The sequence below is a fragment of the Thalassophryne amazonica genome, chromosome 3, assembly GCF_902500255.1.
Source record: "Thalassophryne amazonica chromosome 3, fThaAma1.1, whole genome shotgun sequence".
Lineage (NCBI taxonomy): Eukaryota > Metazoa > Chordata > Actinopteri > Batrachoidiformes > Batrachoididae > Thalassophryne > Thalassophryne amazonica.
In genome coordinates, this window is record NC_047105.1 from 31,273,081 (window position 1) to 31,287,214 (window position 14,134).

At 41.2% G+C, this 14,134-nt stretch overlaps 1 protein-coding gene across 2 annotated transcripts in view; it reads left to right on the forward strand.

The window, feature by feature from the left end:
* The first annotated feature begins 512 nt into the window (after nt 1-512).
* The window catches only part of ergic3 (ERGIC and golgi 3), a 42,040-nt gene continuing 28,418 nt past the window's right edge, over nt 513-14,134 (forward strand). Inside the window, exons 1-7 of one of the 2 annotated variants that reach the window (XM_034165987.1) lie at nt 513-728; nt 5,870-5,940; nt 9,330-9,417; nt 11,762-11,881; nt 11,967-12,063; nt 13,649-13,814; nt 13,915-13,972. In XM_034165987.1, the coding sequence (XP_034021878.1) occupies nt 641-728; nt 5,870-5,940; nt 9,330-9,417; nt 11,762-11,881; nt 11,967-12,063; nt 13,649-13,814; nt 13,915-13,972 (688 nt within the window). In that variant the 5' untranslated portion in view covers nt 513-640. The remainder of the gene's footprint in view (nt 729-5,869; nt 5,941-9,329; nt 9,418-11,761; nt 11,882-11,966; nt 12,064-13,648; nt 13,815-13,914; nt 13,973-14,134) is intronic. The other variant, XM_034165986.1, reaches the window with a different exon arrangement.

The window sequence follows — 14,134 nt, forward strand, 5'->3', positions numbered from 1 at the left end:
AGTTACTTTATACAATTACATCATTAGCACCTGTGGACAACTTGTCAGCAGCTGCTGAATGTAACTAATAAAGTAACGAGTCATCTAACTTGGTTATTTTTATGATTGAGTACTTAGCAAGGTAACTAATAGTTACTTTGCTGATTACTCTTTCTTAAGAGAAACGAAGTTAGATGACTCGTTACTTTATTAGTTACATTACTTATTAGTTGTCAGCAGCTGCTGGTAAAGTAACTGCATAAAGCTGCTATGGAAGTAACTATATAAAGTAACTTTTCAGAGTAACTATGGCAACACTGATCTTCATGTTGTTTTTATATTTTTATTTATTTAATTTAAAGTGATATTTTAATCTTGTACATTTGATGGATTTTTATGCCACATCTGTTCAGTCAATAAAACAAAACTAAACTCACACACGGATTTAAAAACAAAAATTAAAATCTGTAAATCAGTAACTTTTATTTGCTGGATGGCTGGAGATCAAAAGAACACGGAAAAGAAGAAGAAGAAGCGCTTGACGCGGCCGTTGCTGATTGGCTGCAGCGCGGTTGCTTCACTCGCGTCCCGGAAGGGAAAGAGGAGTGCTCCTGTGCCGAAATCTGTCGGTAATATCAGCAGGGTTTATACTCGAATAAAAATGGACACCTGGAATAAACTGAAGCAGTTTGATGCATATCCCAAAACTCTGGAGGATTTCCGAGTGAAGACGTGGGGAGGAGTGACAGGTGAGCGCCTTTAAAACCCACTGAGGGCTTTTAGCCGCTGCGGCTAACAACAAGGCTAACTGATTCATTTATCACAAATCAAATAAAACACTAACAGGAGTCACACTTTAACCTTCACACTCTAATAACCTCAGAAATATCACAGTGCATTTTATACCCCCGAAAAAGTTTTGATCCAGCAGAATGTGTTAGCTACATTTTAGTTTTAGCTTTTCAAAAACCATGAAATAACTTAAGCGGATGACTTTTTTAATATTTAAGATCTCACTAATGTATAGTTAAATCAGTGGTCCAGTCGGTTTATTTTCATGCTTGAATAAATGTTTAATTTATAACGTAAGAAAATGGTACAAAATGTTCAGTGGAATTTAGCAAAGTGAAGTAATGCTACAAATATTTTGTTTATTGTGAGAGCAAACAGAAAACAGCCCAACCAAATGTTTTAAAGAACTGAGCTGTAAGAGTAGAGAGTTAATTTTCTGGGATTGATTAATTTCTTGTTGCTCTGCTGTTCAGATTTAACATTTGCAAGCTAGTTTATAAATGGAATAGATTAGATTTATTTGGCAATAAAACGTACATATAAAATGCATAAAACAACCATTGCTGAGGGTAGCACAGTAAAACGTAAAACTTATTTCCATGGGGGAATCAAGATACAAAATAAGGGTTAGTGAAATAGTTCTAAAGTACATAAATGGTTATGGTCATCAAATAAAATTTTCACTATAGAAATTCTTAAACAACTTACTTAAACTAGTCTTAACTAAAAACTAGTCTATAGCTCCAATAGTACATAAATTGTTCCGGCTTTGACTAACATTTATGACATAAAAATGATTAAATAACTCTCTTTAAAGAGTCTTTATTCTGTAAAATTCTGGCAGAAATGGATAAATCAATCCACAATTTAGCAACAGGTATGATAAAAGCTGTTTTCACTCAAATTAACCAACATGGCTGATAGTAAAACATCCCAAACTGTTTCTGGTAGGATGAGCTAAAGACTTGAAAATTGGCTTTCATATATTCAGGAGTGTTGTTATAGATGTTGTACACATGGTTTGGTTTCAATTGTTTGACTCGATAATCAACGGGTAGGATAGGAACTTTTCTAAATTCTTTAGCACCAATATGATGACATATGGAGGAAAAGTTTTTAACTTGAATCTATGAACCTCGTTCTGAACCACTCTAGACAGAGATCTTTTCATGAGTCCACTATACTGTACTTTATATCACTGTAACTTGAATTTCTCTGGGTTTTGGACTCAGCCATTGTTTTATTTGCAGGGGTGGTGGCCAAGTGGTTTAGTGTGCTTGATTTCAGTGCAAAAGGTTCCCGGGTCAAACCCCACCCCTGCCACATTTCTCCATGTAATGTGGAGTTGCATCAGGAAGGGCATCTGGCATAAAACTTGTGCCAAATCAAGATGCAAATCCTCATTGGATCTGCTGTGGCGACCCTGAGTAAAAACAAGGGAGCAGCTGAAGGGACTTACACAAAGTCAGTGTTTATTTATTTTCTCCTGTGTGGACTCTGAAGAAACCTGAAGAATAAAGCCCGGGTCCCACTGAATAATAAGCCATGAATAATGAGCCATCTGTGTGTCAGCGATTATTCAAAGAATGACCCACGTTTTCATCTATTACATATCCGCTACTAAGGTGCCTCTTTGTGCCCAGCATGTGCCACGTAACAGCCTCTAGTGAGCCACAACTGACCGGTCATTAGAGCCTCGAATGGCTCGCATCAGTCATGCTAAGCCACATATAGTGCTGTGATAGCGCCATGATAACGTGATGTTGGTGCATGTTTAGGCACAAGTTTGGTCCAAACTTCCAGCCCTCCCACACCTGGTCCCTTTAAAGTGTGGGTTTTCAGTTCACAGCAGTATTTAAAGATGTCACATTTTTTAAATGCAGTCCAAAAATAGATGCTGCAATACAGTCCCGCGGATGTGCGCTGTGTGCCAGGTTGCTGTCCACCTGTAGTGCACCAGACCAGCTAGAACTGACCCAAGGGTTCCTAGACAGCCGCCTCTGTGCTCCTCGCTGGCTCCGCGGTTCGCTGGCTTTATTTCTTCTACGCCTTTAAACACACACACCGTGATCCCACTTTTAACTTTGTGTTTGTCCATTTATTTCTGCAAAATCGTTCTTTTGCATGCGCGCTGCCACAATTAGGTGGCCACTTTAATTATATACACCTGCTGCCGCAACTCATGTGGATCACTTAAAAAAAAAAATGTGTGTGTGTGTGTATATATATATATATATATATATATATATATATATATATATATATATATATATAAAATTTCTTCCGCAGCTTACAAGTCACCGTGATACAACTTTTAACTTTGTGTTATGTCTTCAAAATCGGTCTTTTGCGCGCTCTCCTTCTGTGTTGCTGCACAGCTCTGCACTGCTTTTAGCAGCTTCACTGAAGTTATTTCTTCCGCTGCTTACACAGCCACTTTCACACAGTCATCTAAACTTTAACCTTGTGTTCATCCATTATTTACTGAAAAATCACTCTTTTGTGAGCTGGCTTCTGCCTCAGTGTGCAGTGAGCACACACAGTGGAGCTCATGTGATCCATGAACAAGATATTAAATCAACTATAGACATACTTTTACAGCTAGGAAATGTTTTATCAGGCTATAAAAACATTAAAAATAGTTACCTTGAGCTGTTCAAAATACATTCCACATGGAGCAGGAAAGAGAGGAAAAAAGCATCCAGATAACAGTCCTCTGTGATTCCAGAAGAGAATAGAGGTGTTTTCAGCATCCATGGTTTGGCAGAAAATGATTAATCCGCTATAAAATAATTATTTTATATACAGCGCACAGAGCAGGTGGAATTGTGTGCGCAAGAAGGCAGCCGCTGCAAAAATAACCTCTCAGGTCCTGCGTAGCTGCCAGGCGCACGGATTATGGGTTTTAGCAGCCTCGTAAACACCATGCACATGCCTCTAAAGCTGGGCTTACACTATGTGAGTTTTGGCCCCTTTTCAGCCGATTTTTCACTTGTGCGAGAATTTTTTGGATTGCGCCGAGTTTCAGCTAATCATGCGTCCTGCATCGTGTAGTATACAAGTTGCATTTAACCTCTCACGACCACCTCCTGATCGGCAATTGTATGGTCGGATGAAAATCAAACTTGTTTGATATTCTGGTCGGCCCTCATGAAGCAGCGCTACAAACGTCTATGAGCTCATTTACCCCAACCTCTCCCGCTGTGCGTGTGCAAACACCGGAAAGAGCAGTGATCATCTCTATGGGAGAGCAGCATCTGTTTCTTTTTTTCCCCTTATTCTTCAACTCTTGTATTAAAAAAAAAAAAAAACTTTGAGAGTTTTTGTAAAAATAAGAAATGTAAATAAAGTTTGAAAAAAAAAAGAAATAGAAAAAAAGCTTCTGTTTACGTTTTGCTTCTGGAAACATGAGTCTGACGTGTGGTTTTTGAATGTACAATGTGAGTAGTCAGATCGCATCAGAGCATCGGGCCATATAGTGTGAGAACATAAATCATGCGCTTTGAACTTTTACACCCTGCGGTTTTGTCGTATAGCTTGAGCTGGAGCCGAGTACATAGATTGAAAATATTATACAGTGTCTGCCCAGCTTAAGTCATCGTAGTAACTCGTACACAAACTGCCCCACGCTGTTGTTGCTAAATTTTGAACATCTTGAAATTAGCGCCACACTCGGAGAGGAGCCTCGTTAACTGAAGATAATGCCTCAAGGATTCAAAGGATTCAAGGATTCAAAGGAATTTTATTGTCATATGCACAGAAGAACATGTTCCCTGCACAATGAAATGTGTCTACTGCATTACTGCTACTCCATTAGGCGCCCGGGGGCCAGCTCCAGATGTACATCCCTGCCTTGGTCAACAGCAGGGCTGAGCAAACCAACACCGACCCATAACAAACAACACACACACAACACATAGACCGGCCCGGTACATAAACATATATATGAAAGCAAAACACGAGGGAAAAGGAGAAAAAAACCCTCATAGCCGCTGCATTACACAGTGGCAATGAGGAAAAAAATCCCCATCAGCACAGAAAAACAATAATCACACAGACAAAAACAAGGACACAGGACGACAACCGAGATTTGAAAAGGTCCAGTTTATCAGAACACTCCGGAGGCAGCCTATTTGGTGCCGTCAATGGCCTTGTCCGACAATCCTGGAGGGGGAGGGGCAGCCCTAACAGTCCTGAGCAGTCACAGTCAACGTCAGAGCTGGAGAAGCTGAGGGGAGGGGGGAAGACCAGGGAGCGAGGCTTAAGTGTTGATCTTCTGAGGAGGTTTTATCACAGCGACCTTGAAGTGCAGCTGTATTTGGGGAAGCCAAATGAATAGCCAGCTTATCAGACGCCTGAAAGATTCCACAGTTCTGAGAACAGAGTGGCTCTCAATGCATCTGAATGTAGAATGTGGTCTTCACAGACGGTCAGAGCGAGTTTCCAGGGCTGCAATTCTATTCGAGATGTTTTCCAACACTGCGCAGCCACTGCCTTCCCAATCGAATCAATCATGTAGGGCAGCCTGGAAGGACCAATTAAAGCTGCTTCCACTTTCTTGATTTTCCGGTAAACCAGCATAGTGCCCGCTCCACACAGCAGAAAGCCGGTCACCACCAAGCCGAATATGTACACATCTTCGACGTCCTCCACAGAAAGCATGTAAAGGCACATGACCTGCCATCTCCCCCACGAGTCCATCACGTAACCCATCACATGCGTCCCGGCAGGACAGGTCGGGTCCTCCGCCCCCGAATGTCTTGTAGAAAAAATAGTGTCAATTGCGTTCAGGGACCACTTTAACAGATCCATTTTTGTCGTTTTCCAGAAGAGCAAAGCTGCAGCCTCGCAGACAACACGCCACAGAAGCAGGAAAGATAAGGAGGGAGGGAGAAGAGAAAAGTGCGTCCGTCTCGGCCGAGTGCAAGCTGGCAAAAAAAAGCTGGCTCTGAGTGGCTCTTGATAGTTGAAGAAACCCTTTCGTAGCAAAGAAAACATGCTGTGTGGCTCATTATTCATTCTTCATTATTTGGTGGGACCCAGGCTTAACGTTGTTTGCTCTTCATTCTTAACGCTTCGTCTCTCTGTGTCTCTGCAGTGACGATCATCAGCGGCATCATTATGCTAATCTTGTTCCTCTCTGAGCTGCAGTACTACTTAACTAAAGAGGTTAGTTCAACCCGTTCTGCCGCTTCCCTCTCTGACTCATATGTTAGTAAAACTAAAATGTGACTCGTTGATGTCCCCCCCCCCCCCCCCCTCCTCAAAGGGTTGTATTAAAAAACATTTTAAAAACCTGAAGGAATAAAATGTGACCTTGAGTTTCACCATCAAACTGGTTGGATTGGAATGATGTAAAAATAGCTTAATTTTGTGTTGGAGAAATGTGGTTCTTATCTGTTCTGTCGTGTTTTGACACTTCTCATTGGGTATCTCAGCGAGAACAATTAGCCCATGTGGCGTATTTCTCTGTGCATGATCCGGCACCAGCACACAGGTGCCTCAGAGTTGAGGACCCCAGCGACTGGAGAAGGTCAAACTCATGGCCATGTTCCAACTGACTGGTTAGTTTGAAATTGATTGGATGGACTGGTTATCTGCCTGGTTATTCAGGACCAGGGGCAGCTCAGTGGTGTGGTGAAACATGGCACTGGTGCATTCTCATGATGCCTCTATTAGTTTTCAACAATTAGTTGATGTAGAGATCAAAAACAGCTGTTTTTAGTCCTCAGTGTGCAAGTTTCTCCACATCATCTTTTCACATGGATTTAACTTTGACCTTCTTGATGTGACTTTTACAACCTGAATCAACAGGTTTAATGCTCCTTAGGGGTGAAAAACCTGAAACGTAAAAACAAAAATCATGCTGTAAATTGAAACCTTTACTGTTTCAGTTACTGTGTGTTCTGGAGTATAACCCATGCTTTCTTTATTAGTTTGATAGGTCCTGTGACTTATATGCCAGAAAAAAATGTGTTGTTATTCATAATAATAATAATTATAGTGACTTTTTATATCAGACTTTCACAGGAATCAAAGCAATAAACAAAATAAACTCCAATAATAAAGATTAAATGCTCATAATGTAACCAGTGCAACTTATATACACCGGAAAGTTCAGTACTTGATCCTCTCCCTCCCAACTCTTCTGTACTTTGCTGCACGGTGAAACCGTCTGACTGATGAAGACTGATGATTAAGTTGTGCACATATCATTCATCACAGAACCTACTGTGGACAAACTGTATCTGCATGAATTACTGACCAGTTCCCATTTAAGTCAAAATGGGAGCCTTGCTACTGTTGAGACATGAAGTTTGTAAAATGTGTTTTTAAAAAAAAAAAAAAATTATAATTTTGCCTGGGCTAAAAGAGGATTAACTCTTGTTAATCTTATAACTCCCACATGATAACTGAAGCGTTTAGCCACATTGTAGTTAGTTGTAACAATACCATAATGTTATATGTATAGCTGACTGAGCACCTGAGATGTTGTAGTTATAGAGACACCTGATAGCTACAAGTAAAGCCCTGGTCCCACCGAATAATGAACGGTGAATAAATGAGCCATGCAGCATGTTTTTTTTTGTTTGTTTGTTTGGTTGGTTGTTTTTTTTTGGTACGAGTCCAGTTATTCAACAAACGTGGGAGTATAGTGGCTCTGAGAGGCAGAATATTCAGCTAATGAGGCTCATCTTTGAGTGTGTCACTAATTTCAAGAAGCTCAAAATTTAGCAAAAACAGCATGGGGCAGTTTGTGTACGAAGTACTACAAGGATGTAAAGCCCCTTTCACACTGGCGTATTCGTAGAGCTGCTTATTGTGGTGTATTGTCTACGCCGAGTTGAGCGGCTCTCCGCCCCCTTTTAGCAGCTCTACATCGAGTTTTTCGTCCCTGCGCAGCAGTATGTTGAGGGCTACGCGCGTAGGATGGAAGAAATTAAACATGTTTATTTTTCTTCGGCGTAGAGCACTGAACACAGTTTTAAGCAGGTCTGCGCAGCACAGCGTTACTGCAAGCAAGTCTGTGCAACACGGCGCTCCTGTACACAACCAAAAACTGAGTGTGTGCATCCAGAGGAATCAACTGGAGAACATGAGAACAGGATCACACAGCCCACAGTGCCCGTGTGTGCTCAGAACAGGGAATCGAACCTCAACTCAGAAATCCAGAAACAAAACAGAAACAGCAGGTCTCTCTCTCTCTCTCTCTCTCCTGAATAAGAGCTGTGACTCTTTAAAGTAAAAGCCTCATTGTTGCATGTCCGTGCACTCATCAGATGTCCTGATCAATCAGGTCTGATCAAATCAGTGGACCTGATCGGAGCAATCGGAGCTTTAAATGTTTGGAATCACAGCACTTCATTCACAACAGCCTTTGCCACAGCCAGACACAGCAGCATCTGTACACAATGAAAATGATTCACCAAGACAAAATAATAAAAAATAATAATAACGTTAAATGACTCTGTTTCTGAGCCGCACCACACTGTGCAGTAGAGAACAGAGCACACTTCCACAGAGGCAGAGAATAGCAGCTTTGGCTACATACATGACAGTAATGAAACTGTAAAAACCTCATGATACAGTCCATTGTTTTCCAAGTGCAGTGATGTGTTCTGCACAGCCGAAAGGAGTGAACTGTGTTTAAATAGCGGCAAGGGCTACACGCGACTGTGCACACAATAAAACGCGAACACATGCACCTTCAAGCAGATCCATGAACATGGAAAAAGGCTGAGTACGCGCGCATTTCGGGCACATTTAAATGAAACACAACGCCGCAATACGCAGCTCTACGAATAAGCCAGTGTGAAAGGGGCTTTAGAGGCGTGTTAGTGGTGAGGACGAGGCTGTTAGAAGCCCATTATCCAAGAACAGGCTATTTCGGACAAGCTATTTTGGTTTCGCACTCTCGCGCACTTCGTTGTAACAATCCCACACCCTTTGTGCACTGGACACTGTACATAAAGTTATTATTTTGTAGTGGATTAAACATTTTCTCTCAGTTTGGCTGTTGAAAACACCTCTAATCGCTTCTGGAATCACAGAGGACCGTTTCAGCTGAAGTCTCTCTCTCTCTCTCTCTCTCTCTCTCTCTCTCTCTCTCTCTCTCTCTCTCTCGTGCATTCATGCATTGGAGAACTTATTTGGAACAGTCTAAAAGGTGATTATTTGTAATGTTTATATTGTAATGGCTTGGTAAAACAGTTCATTCCTTCTTAGGAGCAGCTGTAAAAGTATGTTTATGATAGATTTAACATCTTGTTTTAATCAATCAGAAGAGCTGCGCTGTGATCAGTGACACAATTACGCACAGTGTGTTTGAGTTGTTTGCGCAATGTTCATATACATAGTTCATTATTTGAATAATCACTGAAATTTCTCGCCACTACGATGATGTATAGAGTATGAGAAAAGAAAAGACATTTGAGATGTTATGAGATATTTAAAAAATTACATTAAAATATAATTCTCCTAAATGTAAAGTACAGAAGCTGCCTGTTTGTGTCCTTGAGGTTTTGCTGTAAAATGTTTGTGCGGTTTGTTGTCTGCAGGTTCATCCTGAGCTGTATGTCGACACATCGCGAGGAGACAAACTGAAAATCAACATTGACATTGTTTTCCCTCACATGCCCTGTGCCTGTAAGTTGCTTTTCTTCAAACATTTGCCAGCAACTTGTAAAATTAGCTGAAGATGTGCCGTAACATTTCTCAAAGCAAAATTGTGACTCCATGTATGTTTTTTTTAGAAGCCCATTATAAAACCCGTTGCTCGCAGTGGAGGCACTCAGCACATGCTAACATTACCCCATTAACATCACATTGTGCATCGCCCATTAGCATCACTTTATATCATGCTAGCATGTTTTCATGCTAACGTTAGCCAGATAGCATCACATTATGCAACACCCATCAGCATCACATTATGTAACACCCATTAGCATCACTTTATGTCATGCTAGCAAGTGTTCATGCTAACATTAGCCCATTGGCATGTCGTTATGTGATGCTAGTGACCTTCAATACATGTGAGCAATTAAATACATGATGAATGACTGCTTTAAGGCGCTCACCTCCCTAAAGTCCTCAATAAGTCCTCCTTTACTGAAATAAGGAGACAGTGATGCAACACAATAATAACATTTACAGATTATCAACTGCAACCAGATTAAATGTTTGTAACTTAGAAGGACCTCAGAACATGTTGCTCTGTATTTTCCCCAATAACTGCTGGAAGGTAAGATTAATAATTCAACAGATTATAGCCTAATTTATTGGCTGTCATCATAAAAAAATATATTTTTATTTATCAACACATTTAATAAATGCTATGACTGAAAAACTGCTAAAATAGTTACTGTGAGTGGGGAGATTTTATGTACTTCATTAATTAAATTTTAAGTATTTTTAGTTGGGGGAATTTGAGCTAAACTGGATTTATCCACAGGGATTGTGCAGGTTAGTTATTCTTAGTAAACATTTTTCCCCAGTAGTGTTTTTTGTTCATTGGATTGTTTATAATTCACAAATATTCAGCAAAACATAGTGAGTCCAACCTGGAATATGAATTGCTGTACTCATGTTGAAGCGTTTAGTTCTTGTTACAACAAAATCCACTCATGATTGGGAAGTTGATTAGGCCAATTCATTAGCATGCCGTTTCATTAGCTATAATATGTCATTCAAAGCGCATATTAAACAAATATGTAGGACTGCTTTTTTGCATTTACGCAATATCTCTAAAATTAGAAAGGTCTTGTCTCAGAGTGATGCTGAAAAACTAATTCATGCATTTATTTCCTCTAGGCTGGACTATTGTAATTCATTATTATCAGGTTGTCCTAAAAGTTCCCTGAAAAGCCTTCAGTTAATTCAATATGCTGCAGCTAGAGTACTAACGGGGACTAGGAGAGAGCATATCTCACCCATATTGGCCTCTCTTCATTGGCTTCCTGTTAATTCTAGAATATAATTTAAAATTATTCTTCTTACTTATAAGGTTTTGAATAATCAGGTCCCATCTTATCTTAGGGACCTCATAGTACCATATCACCCCAATAGAGCGCTTCGCTCTCAGACTGCAGGCTTACTTGTAGTTCCTAGGGTTTGTAAGAGTAGAATGGGAGGCAGAGCCTTCAGCTTTCAGGCTCCTCTCCTGTGGAACCAGCTCCCACTTCAGATCAGGGAGACAGATACCCTCTCTACTTTTAAGATTAGGCTTAAAACTTTCCTTTTTGCTAAAGCTTATAGTTGGGGCTGGATCAGGTGACCCTGAACCATCCCTTAGTTATGCTGCTATAGACTTAGACTGCTGGGGGGTTCCCATGATGCACTGTTTCTTTCTCTTTTTGCTCTGTATGCACCACTCTGCATTTAATCATTAGTGATTGATCTCTGCTCCCCTCCACAGCATGTCTTTTTCCTGGTTCTCTCCCTCAGCCCCAACCAGTCCCAGAAGGAAGACTGCCCCTCCCTGAGCCTGGTTCTGCTGGAGGTTTCTTCCTGTTAAAAGGGAGTTTTTCCTTCCCACTGTAACCAAGTGCTTGCTCACAGGGGGTCATTTTGACCGTTGGGGTTTTTACGTAATTATTGTATGGCCTTGCCTTTCAATATAAAGCGCCTTGGGGCAAATGTTTGTTGTGATTTGGCGCTATATAAATAAAATTGATTGATTGATTGATACATGCTACCATGCTAATAGCTTCATGTCATTATTTTATAGTAGTAGTTGTTAGGCTAGTATTTACACGGTACTGTCACAAGTTAGCTTGGTGGCGATGTTCTAGTTGAATGTTGATCCCATATGTGGTCATTTTAACGCTAAACCAGGAGCTGTTCCGGAGTTTTACAGAAGTATGAATTAGCATGACAAGGAATGTGCTCTGAGTGCCGTCCTGCTTCTGCTGTCAGACGACTGCTGACAGCAGCACAGCTGCTGACGTGTCTGATATTTTAACTACATGGTGCCTGAATCTGTCCCTCTCAGATCTGAGTATCGATGCGATGGATGTGGCTGGAGAGCAGCAGCTGGACGTTGAACATAACCTGTTTAAACAGCGGCTGGACAAAGACCTCAAACCCGTCACCTCAGAAGCTGAAAAACACGGTAATGTTTGACCTCTAATAAAATAGAGCTGGTGTACAAGCACGCCACAGACCACAGAAGGAAATTATTTTGTTGTGTTTTGTAGAACTCGGGAAGGCTGAAGACAGTGAAGCGTTTGACCCCAGTAAACTGGACCCAGATAGATGTGAGAGCTGCTACGGCGCGGAAACTGAAGATCTCAAGTAAGACAAACTTGAACACAAATACTGTAAAAGTGTATTTTAAAGTATTTCTCTTTTATTATGACCATGTGTGTGAACAGTGTGATTCAATTAAATTAATTTCATTTATATAGCACCAAATCACAACAACGTTGCCTCAAGGTGCTTCACACAAGTAAGGTCAAACCTTACCAGCCCCTAGAGCAAGCACCCAAGCGCAAAAATGCAGAAAATCTGCGTGACAAAAACTGTCACTCTCCGTCATTGCCAAGTCGACCAATGTCCATAAATGAAAACTCCTCGTCCCTTTGTCTACGCCAGGGGTGGGCAGCTTGTTCCAGAAAGGGCCAAGAAGGTGCAGGTTTTCTTTGCAGCCACTGACTCCACCAGGTGATTTCACTGATTAATATCACTTTGAGCAGATGGAATCAGTTAATCAGTGCTGTGACTTTAAAATAAAAGCACCGTCGCTGCATGTCGGTGCAATCATCAGATGACCTTATCGATCAGGTGTTATCAAATCAGTGGACCTGACCGGAGCAACTGGAGCTTTAAAAGTTTAAAGAGTCACAGCACTTCACTCACAGCAGCCTTTACCACAGCCAGACTCAACAGCATCTGTACACAAAGAAAATGATCCACGAAGACAAAAAATAATCAAAAATAATAATAATGTTAAATGACTGCTACACACCGTGCAGTAGAGAACAGAGCGCACTTCCACAGAGGCAGAAAATGGCAGCTATGGCTACATACGTGGCAGTAATTCAACTGTAAAAACTTCATGATACAGTCCACTGTTTTCCAAGTGCGGTGATGTGTTCGCACAGCCGGCAGGTGTGAACTGGCTTTAAATAGCAGCAAGGTATATGTGACTGTGTGCACACATTAAAAAGCGAACACACGCAGCTGCAAGCAGAACTGCGAACATGGAAAAAGTCTGATTTCGGGCGCATTTAAATGAAACACAACGCCGCAATACGCAGCTCTATGAATACGCCAGTGTGAAAGGCGCTTAACCCACTGGGGTCTGAGGGCATTTTTTTGGACAGTTCACTCGCCTGGCATAAATGTTTTATTATTGCTGTTAAAAGTTCACCCTGTATCCCACAATCAATGAGTACGTCTCTTTTTTTCAGGACAACCTGTACTTTCAGAAAACATATGCTATAGTGGTGTTTTAGAAGTGTAATAAATGTTTACAATCAAAAATATGATGCTGAAAATGTATTATTAGATACAAAATTAATTTGGTTTCTGGGGCCCCGCAGGCCCGAGACCCCGGCTCACCCCCCTGCAAATTTTCCTCAGATTTCACAATTTTAATTTCACAGCCCTGAAATGCGCCTGAAAATTAACTTGCCATGTTGAGCAAGAGAGGGACAGGGAGTACTAGCATCGTTTATTCACCAGTGTTGAGTGGACAAGCGTTACTGTTGAGCCCTGACACCCCCTAGAGCTCTTGGTGAAATTCTGTTCTACCTGCATTAATGGCACCACCAGGTGGAAATAGTACCCCATTTCAAGAACTGTGAGTCAAGGCTGCTGTGGGAAACGACAAACCCGTTGCTTATTGTAGTCTGTGTGTGTGTGTTTGTGTTCGCAGATGCTGTAATACCTGTGATGATGTGCGGGAGGCGTACAGGCGACGAGGATGGGCGTTTAGAAGTGCCGACACCATTGAGCAGTGTAAGAGAGAAGGTTTCACGCAGAAGATGCAGGAGCAGAAAAATGAAGGCTGCCAGGTTTATGGCTTCCTGGAGGTCAATAAGGTACATCACATGACCACTGTGAGCACAGTCCTGTCGAACCTGTGCCTCACATCTCTCACACTGTATTTCAGTGACTTCTGCTTTTCTCTGCGTTTGTCAGGTGGCAGGAAACTTCCACTTTGCTCCGGGAAAAAGTTTCCAGCAGTCTCATGTCCACGGTAGGACCCGGTATCCAGTTGTTGTTCAATGCCAGAGTTGATTTCAGTTATGCTCACAAATAAATCAAAGTTAAAAAAAGAAAAGTAATAAAAAAATTTGTATTATAAATGTTTACATGCATGCTTGCTTTTGATAAAACAAAGTGTCGACACGGGAAGTCA